Below are 16,703 nucleotides of genomic sequence, written 5' to 3' on the forward strand. Positions count from 1 at the left end.
ATACAGCTTACGCATTTCCATAACAGAAAACAGTTCATTTGCTATTGTCATTGTTTGTAATTAAAGTAGATTAAAGACATGTCTTTAAAATATATTAATGATTTTCAAAGTTTATTAAATTCCTCCGCTTCTTACGAAGAACTATCTGGTTTCGTTCTGTGTATTCTTTTGTTTGTAGAACCCAACGTTAGAGGCTTTTACAAGTGAATGCACTGCATATACACTTCAAAAGACAAAAGCTTTACAAGATCACGAGCAGTTCAGACATCTCCTTACGCTAAATAAAAAACTAAAAGGAGAAACTACTTTGTACAATGTAACACTCCTATGGTACCCACAGCACATGAACAAAGCAACCTGCACTGCTACCAAAAACTGGAGGCTCTGTTTCGTACCCATCAAGGAACAAGACTACTGCATAAAACACCTGTTTGACAGGATTAGCAATAAAATGTTATTTAAATGGAATGGAAAAAGTGGTATATTTATGAGATTGAATGTTGAAAATATAAATCTGAATCTATTTTTTAATCAAATTAAGAGAAATTATACGAACTGTTTTCCAAGGAAATAGCATAAGATGCACCTTCTGATCGACATTTTTAAAATTTCTTATCCTTTATTAGCAATTTTTTGAAATCAAAGTAGTACTGTGATTGCACAGTACTCAAAAGAGTATCATAATGAGCCAAAATTAAGAAAAACACCCATCTGCACATTTCTGTATTCCGGTTTTCACAATCGGTTCTATTCCAAAGTCACACGAGTCTCTCCTCTGCTGACACTAATGCCTGTGTTAAAAATTATCATGCATTTGTGATATGCACAAAAGCAACAAAAAGGACTACCAATATTTGTAATTTAATCCAGGATTTGAAACAAGCCGTTTAATCTACTGCCAGTGACACAATTACTGCACTGAAGAGTTTGTTTATAATAAATTAAATAATCCTCTGGCAGAAAATGACTAATCAGTTAAGCATCCTGTGTTTAAGTTAAATCAAAATAGGATATTAACTGGATGCTCTCTTTTCCTCTTGAACGAAAAAAGCTGAAAATCAATTTTAAAATCCCAATTATCAATTATTTATTAAAGTAACAATTTATTAACCAAAAACAAAAATTATATGGGTGATGAACTACCACTGTCCAGCTGATTTGCATTTTTTGTCCCAGAAACTGCAGCTTATTCATCTGAATGTCATTGTGTTCGATGCCCTTATCAGAAAAGAGAAAAACCCAACACCGCAGCTAGTTCATGGCAACACACACAACTGCCCAAGCTGGCTACTGCCAACCAAAACGTGTCAGAACTAAGCTTTGTCTGAATTCTTTTTTATTTGAGAAGGAAGCAACTAGTTATCTCCTCTGAAAATGAATTTGATCACCTACGTGACTTGATCCCCACTTTGAATTAGGTTGAACTGTCCCACAGTTTCAAAATCACTGGGGAGAACAAAGCTTCGCTCCTTTAGCCCATCAGGCTAAAAAAGCTGATTAAATCAAATAAAAATTCAGGTTTGCTTTCCCTGACCAAGAAAGAATTTCCAATTTACCAAAACAATGAGAAATACTGGAAAATATTCTTATTCTTACCTATTTTCTTAGTTCGTTCTTCCCCGCGATTGTGAGCAATAATTGGAGAATATATGAAGGGGCTTTTGGTTGACACATTCTGAGCCAGCAGACTTTTCATTTTGTGAGGTCGGAGACTGGTGGGGAGGTTCAAGAGCTTCACAGATCTGTTGAGTAGAAATAATTTTATAGGAGGTTGTACTAAAAGTGAGCTGACAAATATTCATTGACATACTAAGTAAATAGTGATTAAAGTACCTAAAATGGAAAACATGAAGTAAACAGCTACAATACAAAAGGAAAATAACACCAATCCCAGAAAACTAAAGGGAAGGCTTCAGAAAGGTATCAGAAAACCAATACCAAAGGAAAACCATCTTGATGGCGGCAGATACACCACAACTCCAGTGCAGAAAGTAATCAAATATTTAACTTAAACCCGAGCCAGAAGCCAAACGAAATTTCAGTGGACAATGTAATACAAGTAAAGAACTTCTCAAGGTGAATAAAACAGGTTTTCAAACAGTTGAAGTGCAAGTTGCACCTGGAAGGAAGGAAATTTGACAGGAATTGGAGTGGTCTTGTTGAAGGCCCATAAAGCAATCACAAATAGACAGGAAGAGGGTGATTTATTAGACCATCTCTTTGCTAGACCAAAATCCCTGTGATACTAAGCAAGGAAGCCACTGCTCCTCCACTGCTGACGGGAAATTACAGACTAAATATTAGAAATATGAACAAGCAATACGTTAGTGGATATTCAGTAAAAGTAGCAGCATCGTAAGAGCCCATACGACTCCTTGTTACTTAGAGCCTGGAAGGAGCAAGGAAAGGAAAAACAAAAGGTGAAGAAAGGCAACATTCACTGTAACAGCTATTTTGCTACAGTCTGTTAAAATTTAAGTATTTGTGGTTTTAATTTAAAAAGAAAAAAAGTCGACAGGAGACAACAATGTTCCCTTTATAATCATGCATGGATTTAATCTCCAACTTCTAAAAAATTGGTTTTCCAATTAAATAAAATCTATAAAATAAAACTGATTTTTTTGCTAACTACTAGAGGCATCCCAACACAGTGAGGCAGACAACCAAGAATTAAGTGAAGACCTCAAAAAACCTTCCAGCAGTAAACTTTTAAAGTACAATTCTGTACTTATAGATATCGTATGCTTGTACCAAGGCATGACTAGGAAGAAAGCCCAGCCAAAACCCTAGGAAACTTCAGAAATCAGTTGAGGAGCCAAGCACAGGAATCCCAGAAAACCCCGACCTCTTCACAGACGAGCTCCCCTCTTCCCTCCTTTCCCCCATTCACCTGCCACAGTAAAATTTATCTCACTGGACTTCTTTGATAATGCTACAATAAACCCAAGAGGTTATGAATGTTGCTGTACGTGATTAAATTCTCGTGTTTTATAAAGTTCTTCAAATACAACGACTCACACTGGAGGACTACGAGCGAAATCTGCCATCCTCAGCTGTAAAGGTCACAGAAACAAAATCAAACATCTTTATTTTGAAAAGCACATTCTTGTACGTGTTAAAACAATTTTGCAACGTTTACACAAGATAATTGAAGTCACTCACCACAGTCACAGAATTACACTGAATTTCAGAACAATAACCTATCACTGAGAATACGAAACTACTTCAAGTCCTCAGCACAACAAAGGACGGTTCCGTCAACCAACCAAATCAACATCCCCACTAATAAAAAGTGCATACATACAAGAAAGCAATTTGTTTTAAAAATAACCCGAATCATCCTAGATGATGTGCTATTGCTAAAACTGATGAAGCTCTAAGAGGAATATTACAAAGACAAGTTATCTCTGTGATACAGAACGCCTGATAAGAAGTTACTGGAGAACACCAGAAGTATTTTGGAACAAGAAATGTAATACACGTTATCGGCTGGGAACACTTAGGGTCAGCATCACAGCCAAATGCAAAATAAGAGACAACAGACTTTGGGAATAAAGAGAAACTATCACAGATTGCTGAGTACTTCACACCTCGAAGCAAGCACAATACCTCTTGGATTGGATTTTAAGTCAAATTAGAATGCGATTTAAAGCAAAACGTGTGAATGATACTTAGCTGAGGAAATGAACAATACATTTGACAAAGTGCTAAAAAAGAAATTTTATTTTCCGTATAGAAATGCTTTATCTCATCCACCATTATTACATAAAAACCGTTGGGTAAGCTTTTTTTATCTTGCTGCAGAGCAGGGGAAGCAATGTCCTTCAGCCACCTGCTGGAGAACTCATGGGTCACACACAGAATACAGCAACTTTTTTAATTCCTTTGGGTGAAAAGCTTGAATAAAGTACACTTTCTAGCCTTGGGCGCAGCCCTACTGAATTCAGATGGGTGACAATTAGGAATTACAAAAAAATTGCCACACCTACCCAGAAGAACAAAATCTTGTATTTGGAAAAAAGCTGTATTAATTGAAAACAAACTTGCTCAGAGGGCAAATGAAAATACTTTTAAAAACACTCTACCTAAGCAAACAGTGCATCTATTAGGATAGAAAGACATTAAATTTTCCTATTTTGTATTTGAAAAAATCCTAGGTGATAATTTCATAGTATGCTACAATGGAACATTTTCCCATCCTATGTGCTCTTAATTTCTGGAGCTTCATCAAAACAATTAAAAATGCAAAAAAAAAGCTTTCTATATTGCACTACAACATTAGAAATGTTAAAAAAGTTCAAAGGTTACAAGAGTATATATAAAAAATATTACCATATTTAAAGTCTGTCAATAATAGACCAAGTTTCCAGTTAAAAGACATGGCAGAAAAAATAGAAATGAATCTGACTGTATGGAATATCAGGAGTAAATAATTAAATAAAGGACAGCTCTAGGCTTTAAATACTAACTAACATGAGTAATGAGCTATGAAGACTTTTCCAAGCCAAATCTCTTCAATTGCTTTATAGGTACAGGGGAGAAAAAGGTAACGGTGTTACTGTGTTCTGACTTGTCCAAGGCATTTCAATGCTTGACAGTATTTTGATCAAGAAATCTGCATCCAAAATAAGCACCACACAATAAATGGATTAAAAACTAACAGACTACAAAATGCCAACAGTAAATAGAACTCGGCAGCAGTAGAAGCTTGTTTCTAGAGGGCTCTAGCATAGATTGAATCATAAGCTTGGGTTATTCAACCATGGCCAAAACCCCATTTCCGCACATTTATCATTTGTGTCTCAAAAATTAGCAGGATTGAACTCACAGAGCGCTGCAGTCCTGCAGTGAGCTGTTTTCCAGACAAGCTGGACAGCTGTAAAATACGCTAGCCCTGCTGTGTAGATGTAACTGGAGGCTTTATATTTAAATGCAACTAAACAGTTTGTCAGCTAACGGATTTTTATCACTGTGGCTTTTATAGGACTTCCAGAAGACAAGAAGAAGGGGCAGGGGAGGAGGAGAATGATCAGCAATTCCCTGTTAAGCAGTCCCGCTGTTTGTCTCCTCAGCCCAGCCCATGTCGCACCCCGCGGCAGAACTGCAGGAACTGTTTGCAGCAGCGCTCCAACTGCAGCCAGGTCAGCAAAAGCTCACGCTAAACGCTGCACCTGGGTGCTGAGCAATGTCTTAATGCAAGGCATCGGAACAGCAAGGAAATGTAACATGGTTCTCGAAATAGAAAATGTGCTTCTCTCGGAGCAGAAAACGTTTTAAGGGAGAAAGGCAAGAGTCGTTCCCCGCTGAAGTATTGTTAATCTGTTGGCAAAAGTTTTGACTGGCCTTCAGAAACTCACCTTCAGGATGTATTTAGGGATATATTTTATATATTCAGAATGTAGACAGGGAAATTGTCTAACAGAGACAGGTACCCGAACTTGCCATCAACCATCTTTAAGGTCAATGGAAAACCAGCCAATAATACAGGCAATGGGATTCAGTAATTCAGCTCATCCTGAAGCAGGAATTTAAATTTGAGCAGAAAAACCTAACTGCGCTCACCTTTCTCATGACTGCAAGTATGCAGGATGACTAGTTTAGAACTATCCATAGATTTACAGTGAAATTAAATCCACCCCAAGGTCAGCTGAAAATGAATTAATCGTACAACTTCCCAACTCTCACGTGTAACTGTGGTTCTGCCAGTTACAGGTTTAGGACTGTAAGTCCACGCTGCGTGTTATGTGGCAGAGAAGCTGGTACCAGCTGCCTCTCCGAAGTGTGAGCTGTGCCAATGAGCACACAGCTACCTGCAAAGCCATCCCAGATAGCCGGTCACTGCCAACCAAATCCTGCCCGGGCACTGAGAGGACAAAGCTGGAAGACCTTGGAGAAGCTGCGTTTTTCCCCCAGGAGCAGACATGAAATGTGGGGTGGCCCAGGTGGCAAACCGATGCGCGGCTTTGCACTTGGTCCCAGCAGGGGACAAAGCACTTTTAAGAACACCACTGGTGCTTTGCCCGTGTGCACCCAACCTCAGGTACGTGCTCAGGTTAAATTTGTGCTGTCAGAGAGCAACTCCCACACAGCAAATTGCTCGTGTGAGCAGACACATCACCGTAAATGAACTGCAAACAGTTAGACAGCACGTTTTCCTTCAGTAAAGAAGTTAGAGAGGATTTGGTAAAACTAGCTACAGCAGGAAAACCAGTCTTGGTGTAAAACCTTGATTTCATTTTAGAGACATTTACTGAAAGTAATCTGCAAATAAATACACTTTTCACTCTCTGGTTATACACTTTATTATCTTTTTGTGATACCAGAACATTGCTTCGTGAAACATTGATGACTTCCCACAGAGAACTCAAATCTCTCCAAGAACTCTTTTCAGGAACTTCCCCCATGCTTTTTCTGAATAGCAATTACCTTTCCTTCCAAAAGGCACTTCTTGACAAAGACTTTCTGTTATTAGTGATGCCAAATGGCTGTTTCCTCCCTCTCTGTCCCTCTCTCCAATACTTTATTCTAAACCAGGTGTTATTCACTGGAATGACCGCGTGACGGGCTTTCGAACACGGGCACAAAATGCAATGTGGATTTAGAACAGGCCACTGAAGGGCCCAGCCTGAAAATGCAACAACTGGAAAGGAACAGCTACAAAAGGCAACACTCCCAGCCAAATTCCAAGCTCCGTGGATGGAGACAGCAACCAACTGGTGGACTTTCAGTGTGGTCAGGTATCTAACTTAAATCTCAGCTGCAATTATACAATATTTTTTCTTAGACGGTATCAGAAACTCTTGAATGACAGTTTAAAAAAAAAAATCTCTCTCCTTCTGAAACTAAAGACCACAGAAAGTATTTTCTACTCAAAGGCTCTATTTTTGCTTAAGAACTTCTCAAAACAATTTGACATTTTGACATTTTTTCATGTTATTGTGAACAGCTTACGCAAACTGAGAAGACTACATCCTTCCAGTATCCTTTAAAATCTGACAGGTCCTGTGGAAAAGTTAAAGATTGCATTTTGGAGTCTTACCTCACAATAGGCAATTTGGTGAACGGAACAGGAGGTAACTTCAAACCATCTGGCAGAGTGATGAATTCCATTGTGCCAGGGCACTTTGCTGTGTAGCTTTCCAAGCTCTGCGTGACATCTTTCTTTTCTAGAAAATAAATTTGTTTAAAATAGAGTCAGAAACACTTTCAACTTGCACGCAACAAAAGTTAAAGATGAACTTAAAACCTGAAGTTTTACTTGCTTTTTTTGCATTTTAACAAAATAACTCGAATGGAATGCCAGCAAACGTCCGTGTTACAACGCTTACATTACGCACCAAAAGCCTCAATGGATGTCTTATGTCCATAACTACTTAAATGGTCTTTAATGAGCAAGGTAGTTTTATGGACTTTCAGAATTTTTAAAGCATCAGCGTATACCCACCCTTTGTTAGTTTTTTTTCACTGTCAAGATAACAATTTCTATAATTCAGACAGAAAATCTAAACATTCAGAGCAGATGGCATCAAGCACTTAAAGGTTATTGATAGAAACAATGTTATGTGAAGAAGCCCCATCCTGAAGCACCAGCTGAAACACTAATGGCAAAGGAGAAACAAATTAGTTTTCACACTATCTTGTGTTACAACTCCCTAATTTTTAAAACAATTACACTATGCTGCTAAATTGTAACAGCCAGGAAGATTTTTTTCTTTTGTTTTTCATAAAAATAGAACATTCAAGCAAATATACATTATGCATGTCACCTTCAATAATATATAATAAATGGTTCTGAATTTCATGTCATTTCCACGAATTCATACAAGTATGTCTCCAGAAAAAAAAAAAAAAAAATGTCTATTGGGATATTTGTGGCCTGAGTCCAAAATTGTGTTTGTCTGTTGAGACCGGAGCCTGCAAACAGAAACAAACCTGAAAGTGTGTGCTTAGATGGGAGAATGAGGTAGCTGAAGACTGAGACCTACCTTGGTTTAAGGTACAGTGTACATGTTCCTCTGTACATGGGCTAGCAGTACAAATAACTATTAAATACCTACAGCATTTCTCGAAAATAAGTCAGAGATCTACATACGCAAAGAGAAAGCAAAATAGAAAATGGGAGAGTGACGGCAGTTACTGCTTTCCAAAAAAAAATTTGCTTAGGATTTTAAAAACAGTTACGGTTTGTTTACATCGATGTGAAAAACCAACTAGGAAGTTTAAACAAAACCACTAAAAAAAGTCATGCACACTTAGAAGAAGGGTCTGGCATAAGATTGGATATAATTATTGCTTAAGTTTTAAATTTTAGGGACAAAGTTTCATGATTTCCTAAGAACTGCCTGTAGTTCTCTCTCGTATTGTAAGTAGCTTCATGAAACCACAGCCTGTTGCTCAGTTTCAGGCAATTAGCTGTTCGCTAGCAGTCCTCGGGATGTGACTCAAGACAGACTCATTCCGAAACTGGGTCCCTCCCATTCCCCCAGCAAGAATCGGCTTTGAAGGATGAAAATTTCAGCTGATGACCTCGGTACGAATGGAAAATGGAGGCTGGGGAACCAGCCGCGAGCTTCTCGCGAGCAGGGCAGCACGTCCTCCGTGCCACCATGAGGAACGCAGCGTGCCTTCAGGGGCAAACCCAATGAGGAGACCCAAAGATCCCCAGGTGCAGAAGCACAATGACGCTTCAGATGCAATTAGGCATGGTTGGAAGGTTACCACCAGTAATCTGAAGCATGTGGGCCATGAAGAGAGGTTGAGAGACCTGGCCTTATTCGATGAGGAGATAAACCCAGGGGAAACTAATGACCACCGCCATGAAGCTGGTGGATCCAAACCTTTCCCTGCAGAGCCAGCTGGTGTAACAAGGAGCACCGGGCACAGACAGCAGCTTGGGTGGCTCACGTTGGGTATCAGGAAAACATTCAGCAGAGCAGAGCAGAGCAAGAGCAGCTCCCAGAGAAACTGCCCCGGGGGCTGCGGAATCTCATCTCCGAAGGTTTTCAAAACGCTGCTAAATAAAACCGCAGCTGGTGACAGTGCTGGCCTAAATTGGACTAGGTGACCATCAGAGATAAAGTCAGAGCGGTATTTTTACTATTCCGTGATTTCAGACGGCTGCTGCTGCCTCCTGGCCATCAGCACCTCACTCTCCTTCCAAGTTATTACCACTTCAGTCCTTTTTATTGCAAAATGCATCAGAGCAACTTCCAGAAGCAGCTAGATACACCACGGAGATCATGCAAAGGATTCTCTTATTCTTATCTTTTCCCCCTAAAAGATAAAGGAGGGCTTCATTTAAAGGGAGCGTGGAGCTTGAGACACAGAACTATTCATTTCAACATTAACTGAAGAACAACTGTGAGCTGACAGATTTACAAACAGTTAATTTTGCTCCTGTACAGATGCAGATCCAGTTATGATGCTGTGCAGAACGACGCGGTGATTTACGGCAGGACAGACCGTGACTTCTGGGCTGCTCCCGCCCAACGCGAATTGTCGGGAACTACAGAATCGCCAGCTTTCACAACGTAAACAGGGGGCTCTCCTTTAGCAGGACATGGCAGGGAAGAAATACTCTTTAACTTGCTCGGTTTTGCCTGCCTGATCTTTCTCAAGACCTGTAAGAACAGCGGAACACCGTAACTACGAACAGCACTTTCAATAACAAAGACCAGAAGCTGAAGGATGCATCTGTGACAAGAGGAATGGGAGAATCAGATCATTTTCTCCTTTAAGGTTCAACTGCTCATGGTTCAGGGAGGTCCTGGACCTGTTTCTGGAAGAGCACATCTCGCTAGGCGCTGCTGTGAGACAGCTGATCCCTAGCACACGCTCAGCTCGGCAACGTCAAGGTTCAGGATTCATCCAAGGATTTTTCAATGCAGAGTCGTAAAGCCCAGCGAGAACCAAGCAGCGGGATCCCCTTTTACTTTCGAAGACATTTGATTACTTATTTCCTAGACTGTCTATTCCCTGTCAGACCAGGCAATGAGATGCTACAGCTGACATGATTGATACCATTCCATACATATGCTCGCTTTTTCTCATGCACCTGACAAATTGCCTTGCTTGTGTCTGTGTCCCACTGAACCGTCCCAAGCCACGCACCACATTTTAATGGAGAGTAGGAAATATTCCCGAAAACACGTTTTAGACATACACAGACACTCAGAATGGCATAGCAGAGCCAGGAGTTGTAGCAGTTCGAGACTGTTTTCATAAAAATTTCAGGCTATAACATTCAGGATGTTGTTTGCCATTTTATAGGAGCAAGGGCACATAATAAACGTTAGATCTGCAGAGATGGGAAGGATCACAGCTACCAAGAATGATGAAGACGACACTACAAGGCGCACTTCATTCTGCCCAGGAGTGGAGGCTGTCACGCTGAAGCACCACCTTTTATTTCCTAGCGTGCAATGCCGTCAATCACTGCGTTCAAAGCAAACGTGCTGCCGCTTGCAAAAGGAATCTGCTTACGGATTTGAGAGTCCCATTTTTATTTCGCAGTAGAAGCGCAGTGTGCTTGCCGCAAAGGCACGGCTAAAACAAGACGTTTTCCTAGGTGGCTGCTGTACGAAGTGCAGTTTGTAACATGCTGAGCCGAGCCAGCAGCTCGACTGCGTTTCACTCAGCACCGCATCTCAGCTGAGCCGCACAAGGAATCCCCACCAACAGGACGCAGCGAGAAGCATCCACCTAAGAGCAGGAGCTGCGCAATCTTTCCCGAGAGCCACTTTTGAAAGCAAACGTTGGAGCCTCTCTTCCTTGACTGAGTACCTTGACTGAGAAGAGCATCTGCGGCTGAGAAAGATACGTACTATTTGCAGTTTTCTTCCTCTTTCGGAAGAAGGGATGGAAAACAGCTACGCTTAGAGGTCGTTGCCCATCTAGCGTCTTCATGCTTGTGCGTGTCAGCAGGAAGGCAATCGCCACTTGATCCTCTGACTTGTGAATTAGCCTCAACAGCTTTAAAAGCCCGCGCCGCATCTGGAAACCCCACTGAATGCTCTTGTGCAGGTTTTACGGCGGTTGATTTATTGAGTGAGAAATGACGGGTTATTTTCTCATGTGGAATAACGATTCGCGATCTTTTTCTCCAATTTCTCTGCAGACTCATTGAAAGCTCAGGCTTTCATAAAATGGCTGCAACCAAAATAAAGCTGCACAAAGCCACGGTCAGTACTGCCACTCGAGCACACGCTTCTCGGTCTGTTCATTATACCCTCATAGTACGATTTCCCTATTTCATACAGAATTATTTTCATTGCCATATCCTTGCTGCTCCTGATAACTGAAAATTTTGCAAGTCCGCCAATATTATTCGTGATTTTTTGCTTAACTACTTCATGTCAACACAATAAACTTTGGTTTTGTCCCAAGCCTGCTTGGAGCCTTTTTCTAAGATGAGAACACAAAAATCTGAAAGCTTCGGTTGCACAGTTAGAAACCGTTTGTGACTGAAAGCTACCGAACGTGAAAAAAAAAAAAGTCTTTTTGCCAGTTTCACAATAATATGAAGCAACATTGCCCAATAACGGAGCCACTGAAAAAATCTGAACAGGACAGGAAAGAAGGTTGGTTATATAGAAACATTTTTAAGGACTTCGGTAACCAGTTTAACCATATCACACAAACAGCATTTCATGCCTTGACAGATAACAGAGAAAATTAGAAGAAAACAATTGCTTTAACTCAAGAAATGTAGAATATACTCAGCCACGGTCACTACCCCTTAAAAAGGAGTCAAATATTAAAAATACGGTGTTGGCTCTTTGGCAAGCACATGGTTGGTCTTGTACTGATGAAGATTTTCTGTCCCTTGCAGAGCAATCTGCAGCAAGGCAGAATGAGGAAAGGGAACAGCTTATGTCTGACCTGCCAGTTGCACTGAAAGACAACTGACTTTCTGGTTCCTTCCACAACGTGCTAAAATATTGAGAAAGGAAGTAGGGAAACAAACAGCTAAAAGCCTTCTGACTTCAATTTTCCCCTGGTGTTAAGCCCAGAATCAGAGGTTTAACAAAAAAGCTGGTACCCAGGGTTGTTTGTGCTGGCTGAGCTTTTCCTTCCGCCTTGAAAACAGCAAATGGCATTGACGAAGGAGAAGTCAGAGGAGACCTCGTGCAGCAGTCAGCTCCGACAAGTGGCAGCCAGCTGGCCCACCCAGCTCTCTCAGGAACAAAGTGTCAGACATCTCCTTGACAAATTACTAGTAACAAGGCAGAAAACACTCAGTCTGACAGCAGAAGAAGCAAGAGAAACAGTAATTTCTGTACCCGGAAACATCAACTTTTCCCTTCACAAAATAGAAAATCGCTTGATGAGCCATCTTCCAACTAGAGAAGATAGAAAGCGTCTGCTACCGTGGAGATCTCCTGCACCACCATGCCATCAAGGTGCTGCTGATCCTTCAAAGAAAAAAAGGAATTCAGAAAGGCCACAAAATACTTTAAGACCCTCAACAAAAGCTGGAGCAGTGAGTGAGTATTCATAAACTAACAGCTACAAATTGTTTTTACCTTGAAGTTAATCACTTAGCTTACAGCACGCGTGCAGAGGTCTTTATGACCTTTCAAAGAGTCCCTCAAATTCTAGTTTGGGAGAGATGCAGAGGGACAGTTAAGCATCCTGTTTGTACATTCAGTGCATCCCTCTTCACTACCACAAGAAAGCCAACGTTGTAAGCGAAGCGTCTTAGCAAGACTTGCCCGATCAACCCACTTATTCAGTATTTCAGCTGTCTTCTAATTTCAGCAGATCACAGAGTCTTCAGCAGCATTTTCTACAGAGAGCACCTCTAATATTTTTTGGAAGAGAAAGACCAAGTTAACGGCTTTCAAACTGTCCACGGGTCTCAAGCAAGTTGCTTTGTCTCTCAGGGCACCGTTAGCATTTACCTTTTCCATGGATAAGTAAGTGTCATGAAACTGGAACAAACTTAACGTCTCTGATCTCCACGTTTAACGTAACAAATTTAACATCTGCACACCGCCACGTTTTGTCTATAGACTCAAAAGATATTCTCACGGGGAGAACCAGAAAGGACTGGCAGACAGTATATTACACGAACCCTGCTTCTTTGAGAAATCAAGCAAAATAAATCTCTAAATAAATACGGCGGAGACTAAAACTAATAAAATTCACAGTTTGAGATGGAAAAGAGAAGGAACGATAGGAAAATAATTTATCTGTGTTAGCCAGAGAGCTTGATAAGTAAGACCCACTTTCATGAATAGATCATTACGAACGGCAGCAAAGAAAGTGGCTCCATCCTTACAAGGAGGGAATGCGTACGAGGGGATTCAGTTATTTGCTGTAGTAGTTATAGTTCATCTCTGAAAGAGCAATCATTGGCTTTACTCCTAACATTGCAGGGGAGAGGGAACAGGAAAATATCTGGTTTCAAAATAGATGAGATATAGAGGAGTTGTCTGTGTCAGGATTATGATCTCTGCTTCTGAAGACCACCACGGAGAAAGAAAGAATGGAAAGAGACTGCCTAAACACACAAAGTTTTTTTTTTTCGGAAATTTGGTCTTTCATTACAAGATTTTTTAGCAATTATATAAAATGTGTACACATTATGTCACAGTGAGTCTGAAATTCACACCCAGCACAGAAATACTTTTGGATAGAATCTCAAAAAATAGGGATAGCCGAAGTGAGAGTTCAGGGAAACGCCATTAAAATTTCAGCATCTAGTTCTCCACTGTACCTGAGCTAACTTCAGATGTCTGTGTTCTCTGAAAAACATTTCAAAATATATTTTGTACACACAAAATCAGTATGTAAACCACTGAGCAACGCTAATGATTTTTGACGTTAATACCAGCAGACCTATCTTTACATAAAGTGGAGCAAATGAAGCAAAGCTAACTTCCAAAACAATAAAAAAAAAGTTAAAAGACAACTCCTACAAAGCCACTTCTGAGCAAAGCAGGCTTTGTAAAAAATGTACAGATACAATGGCCCACTGTTACACACATCTGATCTGGTGTTTTGGGTAGAGGAAGCACAGAGAGACAGAAGGTGGTAAGAACATCACGGTAATTTCTGTAGGAGCTCTCTCCTCACTTCACTGTCCTGCAAAGTCACTGGAATTTGGCCAGAGAGAATTAACATAATTCAGAGTTTTGATGCTTCCGTTAGTGGTAATAAAGAGAAGAGACTCCTCTCGCCTGAGAAAAGGCCAGTTTAATTGTTTAAACAACCAGACAACTGTCTCAAAACTGATAACGAAAACATGCCAGCTCTCTCAGCTAACATATTTGAGTTTTCCAATCCTTCCGAAAAAGCATTTTTTCAGTATCACTCCTGAACCTTTTTGTTCTTTTCAAAGTACATCCAACCGTACTCAAATGGACATCATGCAGGGAGATCACCAAAGCAGATGGATGATCTTTTAAACACCCGTATTTCTACTTACATATAAACTGCTACTTGCAGTTAGGAGGGCACTGAGTCTGTTAAAGCCATCTAAAGGCCATATATTTGGATTTTAGTAAAATAGTTAATATAAAAATACCTTCCTTCAGCACAAAACATTAGCAAATACACCACAAATTCTTCATGTCTTCATATTGTCAATTAAAGCATGTCTTCCTCGAAGCAGTTTTTTTCTGAAACAACAGCTTGGCAAGTTGTCTTCGTTTGAACATCCCTTCTCTCCATTAATCACATCAGGCTTCTTCAAAAAACAAGAGGCAACTACACGATGATGGGAATTCTGACGTACAGCTTGGAAATTTCATTTTATTCATGAATGACTTTAAAACAACTTAGTAGGAACTTTCTGTCATAAAGAAATGCACCATTTTATTTTAATGCCGGATTTGCTGTTTCACATACGAATTTGGATAAGGCAGAGGCTGGAGATTTTGTCTGCGCCTCATCAAGTCCAACACAAGTCTAAACTAAGGTAACTTGCGTGAAAGACATTCAGCTTTGTTTGTAATGCCAGGCAGTTTGAGTCAGCGTTCATTTTATTTACATTACAGCATTTTTTTCTTCATTTAACACTGACTCAAACTGCTAGTCTTCATATCTTGTGTTACCCAAACGAATTTAAATCTCTCGTTCCTGTTGGTGATTTTGTTACCAGTTTAGTCACCCTCATTTATTTAGTCCACAATCACTAAATTCACTGAATTGTAGGCTGAACCAGAGTTACTCCAGCCACACAAGGATAAGCAGATCACTCTTTTCAATCGATAAACTTCTGTAGGCATTTTGGTTTTCCTCTTGGCAACCTTAAGTTTCAGCATAGTCTACAAGACATATATTTCACGAAAATCAATGGCATCTTTTTTTAAAATGTGGTTTTAGAGTGAAGTTATTTAATATGCCAGCTCCTCTAGAAAACACCAGTTCCAAAGTGAGGTTTTAAAAGAATATTATAAACCCAGAGAGTTTTACCTGGCTGCTACTATTCTGTATTAAAAATAATAATAATAAAAAGAAAGCAAAAAAGATTTTAAAATATGCAGGAGCATTTTAGATAAACAACTCCCAGCAACAGGAGCAGGTAGCAGTGCTGAAGTTTTATAGCACAGAACTGAACAAAAGAGCACTAGAACAAAAGCAGCAAAACTCAAATCTAAACTCCAAATCTACAAATCCTAAATACTGCCCACGTTACTGACGCCTTTATACATTAACCTCGTACGGGAAAACTTAAATATGAGTATGTAGCGTCATTCTTTGCAGTACTGCAAGAGAGGTGGAAGAGTTGGAGGAAAAGAAAAAAACAAAACTTCAGCCAGTGGGCTTGTGTATGGCACGTTTCCTGGTCCTCTCCGTTTATCTGATTATATAGAGTACCATGATGAATGAGTTAAGTGACTTCTAAGGAACTTCCTCCTACTTCAAGTCCAAACTCAGAAGATTTTTATTACAGTACGTCAGAAAGCATTTACATTCAAGCTTTTTTTTTTAATATATTCAAACACATTGTGCCACTACTATACCTCTAACACACACAAGGTGCTAAGTCTGCTCAATTATATTTTTATATGTATATACACACACACTTTTTATATATACATACATAGATAAGATACGGCACTATGCTGGAGCTGTAAAAATACTTCCGATCCATGGCTACGAACCTCCCATGCTGCTATAAATATTCCCTTTGTAATTATACGGGACATTTCAGTCTCCATCCAGAAAATGGTTCATTTTAGTATTACAAGCCCAAGCAGAGTAGCTCCTGTTTGAAAGATTTACCGGTTTCACAAAACCCCCTTGCAGGCGCTTTGTCAACCAAAACACAACGCAGTGCGTTAAAGCAGTTCAGTACTGTCAGTTATGTAAAACTCACCTCAACTCAGAAGTTTGCATCTAATTCTAATTTCCACATTCTCTGTTCAGTCTGATTAAAGCTTCATTCTTCTGAGCCCTTGAAATCGGTAGCTTCTGTCCTTCTAAAAATTGATTTATGTGCTGTAGAGAACCCATGGGGAAATGCTGTCCGAATGGAAAGGTAATATTGAGGAACAACGCTCCCTATAGCTACAAAACACTGCACAGTGCTGACAGGCCATGGCTGTATTAGTAAGTTCTACAGCACAAAAGGAGAGAGGCCACAGAGGGAATCAGTTGGTGCCTACATCACACAGACTTCAGGGGATTACTTGAGACTAGTTTCAGCATAAGCAGACCTTCTCAGAGAAGGTTTCCAGTACAGCACCTCTTAC

The 16,703-nt window shown here is 40.1% G+C and overlaps 1 protein-coding gene across 6 annotated transcripts in view; it reads right to left on the bottom strand.

The window, feature by feature from the left end:
* The window catches only part of TRAPPC9 (trafficking protein particle complex subunit 9), a 468,771-nt gene that overhangs the window by 417,174 nt on the left and 34,894 nt on the right, over window positions 1-16,703 (bottom strand). For all 6 annotated transcript variants that reach the window (XM_048049625.2, XM_048049614.2, XM_013193341.3 and 3 more), the window contains 2 exons: window positions 7,040-7,166; window positions 1,597-1,742 (listed from right to left, as the gene is read on the bottom strand). In XM_048049625.2, coding sequence (XP_047905582.1) covers window positions 1,597-1,742; window positions 7,040-7,166 — 273 coding nt within the window. The remainder of the gene's footprint in view (window positions 1-1,596; window positions 1,743-7,039; window positions 7,167-16,703) is intronic.

This window comes from Anser cygnoides, chromosome 2 (genome assembly GCF_040182565.1).
Source record: "Anser cygnoides isolate HZ-2024a breed goose chromosome 2, Taihu_goose_T2T_genome, whole genome shotgun sequence".
NCBI lineage: Eukaryota > Metazoa > Chordata > Aves > Anseriformes > Anatidae > Anser > Anser cygnoides.